This window comes from Balearica regulorum, chromosome 5 (assembly GCF_011004875.1).
Source record: "Balearica regulorum gibbericeps isolate bBalReg1 chromosome 5, bBalReg1.pri, whole genome shotgun sequence".
In the NCBI taxonomy this organism is placed as follows: Eukaryota; Metazoa; Chordata; class Aves; order Gruiformes; family Gruidae; genus Balearica; species Balearica regulorum.
Genome location: NC_046188.1, coordinates 69,754,586 through 69,756,511, shown reverse-complemented (window position 1 = coordinate 69,756,511; position 1,926 = coordinate 69,754,586). Strand labels below are relative to the sequence as shown.

The window sequence follows — 1,926 nt, the reverse complement described above, 5'->3', positions numbered from 1 at the left end:
ATTGGAGTTTAGGGATAAAGTCAATAATTTTGCAAGAAAAATACATATTTATCAGTGAAAAAAGTTATAAATCAATAAAACTATGATTCGTACTTTCTGTGAGAAAGAGAGTCCTGGAATAATTCAGGGTAACTTCTTCCTACAGGCTGATAACTGCAAAGTGAAATAAAGTTTGAGGGTCCCACGTCTGGTTTCCTTCCAAGGAAGATGTGATTGTGGGGTCTATTTCTCAGGGCTAATTACTGTAATTCCCTGTTGTGCAGAAACCGTGGAAGAACCTATATAAAATTGTGAGGATTAGGGAAAAAAGTCCGATTGCTTTAACACATCACTGGCTTTCTCACATGAGATAAACTGTTCATTTCCTAGCTGATACAGCTCATTTATGTTGGCCGAGGTTTAACATCCTTCTCCCGCACTTCACCAGAGCATGCTTCACCTCCTTGTTCCTCAGGCTGTAGATGAACGGGTTGAGCATGGGGGTGACCACGGCGTAGAAGATGGAGGCCACCTTATCCAAGCTGCTGTGGCTAGATGCGGGTTGTAGGTACATGAAGAATATTGTCCCGTAGAACAAGGAAACGGCTATCAAGTGGGAGGCACAGGTGTTGAAGGCTCTGGACCTGCTCCATGCTGAGCGCATCCTCAGGACCGTGCGGAGGATACAGATGTAGGAGAGCAAAACGATCATGCTCGTGCCCACCGCGTTTATGGCCACAAAGGCAAAGATGACCATCTCGTTGCTGTGGGTGTCAGAGCACGCAAGCTTTAGCACAGGGCTGGCATCGCAGAAGAAGTGGTTGATCTGGTTGGGTCCGCAGAAGGAACACCCAAACGTGCAGGCTGTGTAGATGACGGCACTGAGAAAGGCAATGAGGTAGGACGACGCTACCAGCTGCCAGCAGACGCGGCTGGAGATGACCGTTGCGTAAAGCAGGGGGTTGCAGATAGCAACATGCCGGTCATAGGCCATCACAGCCAAGAGATGACACTCAGCAGTCACAAAGAAAGCAAAGCTGTGGAACTGTGTCACGCAGCCAGCAAAAGAAATGGTTTTATTCTCCGATAACAGGTCTGCTAGCATTTTGGGGGAGATGACTGTGGAATAGCAGACATCAGTGAATGAAAAGTGGGTGAGGAAGAAGTACATGGGGGTGCGGAGGCTGGGAACCACCCAAACCAAGACCATAATCCCAATGTTCCCCACCAAAGTGACGATGTAAATTAATAGAAACAACCCAAAAAGAGAGGCCTGCACACGGGGACTCTCTGTAATTCCCAAGAGGATGAATTTAGTCTGTGTTTGATTTCCTCCCATCACCAGATGTTACCTGCTGAGGCAAAAGGAAGAAAAATACAAATTTATAAAAAAATAGAGTTTCACTTTTGGACCATATTTCACTCCAATCAATCACCAGTTTAACTGCCACATTTTGGTATATTCTATAATATTTTCTAAACCCAAATTGTATATGTTTTTTGTTTTTCAGTTGAGGTACTTAGAAAAGAACAGGGAGTGAGCTGAAGCAATACGAACGGCAATTTTGTTTTTCTGTGCTTGGATACTTTAAACTATGGACTTGTTCTAGCACGTGTGTTTTCAGATTTAAGAAAGGAAAAAGGTCTTTATTCACTTCAACTTTGAAATAAATTTGTTTCAGAAGACACCTCAGAGGAACCTCATAGGAGTGCACATCAACCTGAGGAAAGTCACAGTCCCAGTGAAATCACAGATTACACATTAATGACCTCCAGACATTTTCCTTTGCCTTTCAATTATTATTCCAGCCTTCAAATCACATTTATAGAATTATTATATATCATTTATAATGAATAAAATTGACATTGGTAGATTCATGATTTATACCTTTATGAAGTCCACCACGCTGAAGCATCCTAAAACCATGGGCATTAAGATGCTTACTT

At 42.9% G+C, this 1,926-nt stretch overlaps 1 protein-coding gene across 1 annotated transcript; it reads right to left on the bottom strand.

Annotated features, from left to right (window-relative positions):
- Nucleotides 1-379: 379 nt before the first annotated feature.
- On the bottom strand, nucleotides 380-1,318 carry LOC104636289 (olfactory receptor 5AP2). Its single transcript, XM_010303401.2, has one exon. The coding sequence runs from the start codon at nucleotides 1,316-1,318 to the stop codon at nucleotides 380-382; it is 939 nt and encodes a 312-aa protein (XP_010301703.2).
- Nucleotides 1,319-1,926: the final 608 nt, after the last annotated feature.

Bases quoted from the DNA above. Each gene is read 5' to 3' on its own strand.
- LOC104636289 (XM_010303401.2), bottom strand. From the start codon at position 1,318: ATGGGAGGAAATCAAACACAGACTAAATTCATCCTCTTGGGAATTACA.